The 2,785-nt window shown below is 34.2% G+C and overlaps 1 protein-coding gene across 1 annotated transcript in view; it reads left to right on the top strand.

The window, feature by feature from the left end:
• The window catches only part of LOC106468913 (telomerase protein component 1-like), a 101,432-nt gene extending 98,773 nt beyond the window's left edge, over window positions 1-2,659 (top strand). The window contains exon 52 of the mRNA XM_022397317.1: window positions 2,375-2,659. Coding sequence (XP_022253025.1) covers window positions 2,375-2,527 — 153 coding nt within the window. The 3' untranslated portion in view covers window positions 2,528-2,659. The remainder of the gene's footprint in view (window positions 1-2,374) is intronic.
• The last annotated feature ends 126 nt before the right edge of the window (window positions 2,660-2,785 follow it).

Here is a 2,785-nt window from a genome sequence, read left to right as displayed (position 1 = left end):
CAGATCGCCATGTTTTCCTAGATCATCTGGTCCAGACCATCCACGAAGTAATTCCTTATCAAAATATAACTTTACTCTCACTGAAACCGGAACATCGTCACATACCAACATGGACTGAAATTAAAGAAGCCATGATGATTAAACAAGGAGGAACGTGTTACATTCTCAATGTCTTTGTGAAATATTTGCTTCAAGCTTTGGGTTTTGGCGTATATCATGCTGCATCGGCATACGGTTTCCCAAACAATCATATTATTACAATTGTTCGAAACTTATCGTCAGATGGCGCTAAACATCTGGTGGATTTCAACGGCTTCCCATCGTTCAAAGCTATCCCATTAGATTTCAAGGAAGAATCACCGGTTTATAGCATGTCATTTCTCACATTTAAATTTGTTCGCGAAGGAAATTTAATAATACGAGTTCACAAAACTTTAGAACCTCATTGCCCTAAGAATCGGCGCGAATTAGAAGGTTGGGCTCACTATTTTACTATAGATCCTGAACCTCGAGATCTTTCTTACTTTGAAGAAGACATGACTAAAGTGTACACCGTGCCAGGAGTCAACTCTCCACTCTTAGAAAATTTAATGTTTTTGTGTTTTCCTGGACTCCAACTTTGCGGTATAAAAAATAAGTTTGAGCTCTCAGAAGGAGACAACCATAAAATTAACTACAAACAATTTTCATCAAAGTCCGAAATGGTCCAGTCAATTATTAACAAACATTCACAATTTCCTGAAGATAAGATCGTCTCAGCAATTGACAGGATAAATTTGATCAGATCTTTCTTACTTTGAAGAAGACATTGTGAGATAGTAAATTGTATTTTTTTATGACTATGGTAGTGTTTATCGTTGTGCATTAAAAAATTTTATATTCTTTTTAGGATTATTAACATTTGTTTATATTCATCTAATTGCCTTCTTTGATACTCTTATCTGGTTTTAAACAAATATTTGGGATGAAGGTAACTAGATTATTATTCACAGTATTAAAACGTATTTGGGCAGCATGCCTTGAGAAAGGGATGTCATTTTTCTCTATGTATCCTATTTGATTAGGAATTGGATGATTAACAGCTAGGACTGTGTTATTTACACTTGCTGCCAACTATGAGTACATATTGTTTTTTTACCTTGATCTGAAACCAATTCGACCATTTTGGATATTATTTGTCTCAAATAATTTGCTGAAAATGACATGTGGTTGGACTTTATGCATTATAATACTAAAAAAATATTTGATCCTTCCTCATTGAATTCCATTGCTCCCACCAGTCAAATTCAAACCAACCAAAACAGGTCCATTATTCTTTGCAGTTGGGATGACACAGTCGTATCCAAATTACTCTCCAGACTTCTTTCACATTCAGATCAGTCTATCCAGAGCAAACCATGATTATTGAGACTCATTGCTCCACATAATGGTTTCCATTGTTCTTCACCCCATTGAAACACTAAAAATCATCATAAGAGTGAACACCTCATATTCATGACTATGAAAAGTGTGTTATAAGATGCCTCTGTTGGCTTAACAGTAAGACCATGGACATACAGTGCTAAAATTCAGATTTCAGTACCTGCATGGACAAAGCAAAGATAGTCCATTGCAAAGCTTTGTGCTTAACCACAACCAAGCCAACTGATATTATAGGATGCAACCTGTTCCTGCACACGTTATGTGTCCAGGAATGCCTCTTGTACTCACATTAAAGTCTTGAATGATGGATTTAATACCAGATGTGGATTATAGTTTTGCAATATATTTAAAAGATTGTGTGAATGAAGGAGAGATTCATTTCAAAACAACAGACCAGTATTAATGTGTCTCTTGGTCCTTTATTTCTTCAGCACATTACCCACAATGGATTTGGTTATGAGTAAAAATGCTGTATCCAGTAACAATTTATTTTCGTAGGTCCGTGAGCTTCTCTCTTATGGCATCTAGATCCCAACTGGTCATTTAGGACTGCTCCTGTTTTTATTATAGCCCTAAAAACTCCATAAATCATCTGACTTGTGTGTGCATTCAGTGAGAATTGGCCCATTAATAGTTGTGTGTGTACTATCCTAATACTTTCAGAAATATAGTATATCTGACTCATTGGGAATTAACAAAGATAATGTACACTTGGGCTCATTTAAATAGTCCAATATAAACTACTAATGTAAATATTGTAATATACAACTTTAAAGAATATGTTTTCATGATAAATGTTGTCCTTTGATAGCAATACCACAAGTGAGTTGTTCTAATCGTACAGTTTTGTCTTGTTGATGAGAAATTTGCTTTCACAGGGAAAACTTCAAAATGAAAAGTAAACTAGGAAACCACTTGAGGTTTTTAATAATTAACTTCATTTCTTTTATAGCTGGGACAGTTCCATATGCCAGTACCTATCAGTGCAGTTTCGGTGCATTCTTGTGGCCGTAAGCTGTTAAGAACGGTTGGCAACATTCTTATTGTCTGTGGCACAGCCAGTGGTCATGTTCATTTACTTTTGTGGAAAAACATTGGTGAATAATACTAGGAGTTAAACCCCTCCCTTGTTGTGCACTACATTACTTCAGATACACATATATATTAATTTGGTTTCAGTAATCTTGTGGTACATTATTTATGTGATAATGGGTTAAATATTATGATATAAAAAAAAGAAATTAATTTTTTTTTATAAATTATCACTGTATTTTACATTAGAAGAGATAAAAATATATAAAAGCTTCAATAATTCCTTGGGATGATGATGTATGTTTTTTGTTGTTTTGAACCACATTTTAAT

Source organism: Limulus polyphemus, unplaced genomic scaffold, assembly GCF_000517525.1.
Source record: "Limulus polyphemus unplaced genomic scaffold, Limulus_polyphemus-2.1.2 Scaffold3218, whole genome shotgun sequence".
Classification (NCBI taxonomy): domain Eukaryota; kingdom Metazoa; phylum Arthropoda; class Merostomata; order Xiphosura; family Limulidae; genus Limulus; species Limulus polyphemus.
The sequence above is the reverse complement of the archived record's forward strand: the minus strand, read 5'-3'. Positions and strand labels throughout refer to the sequence as shown.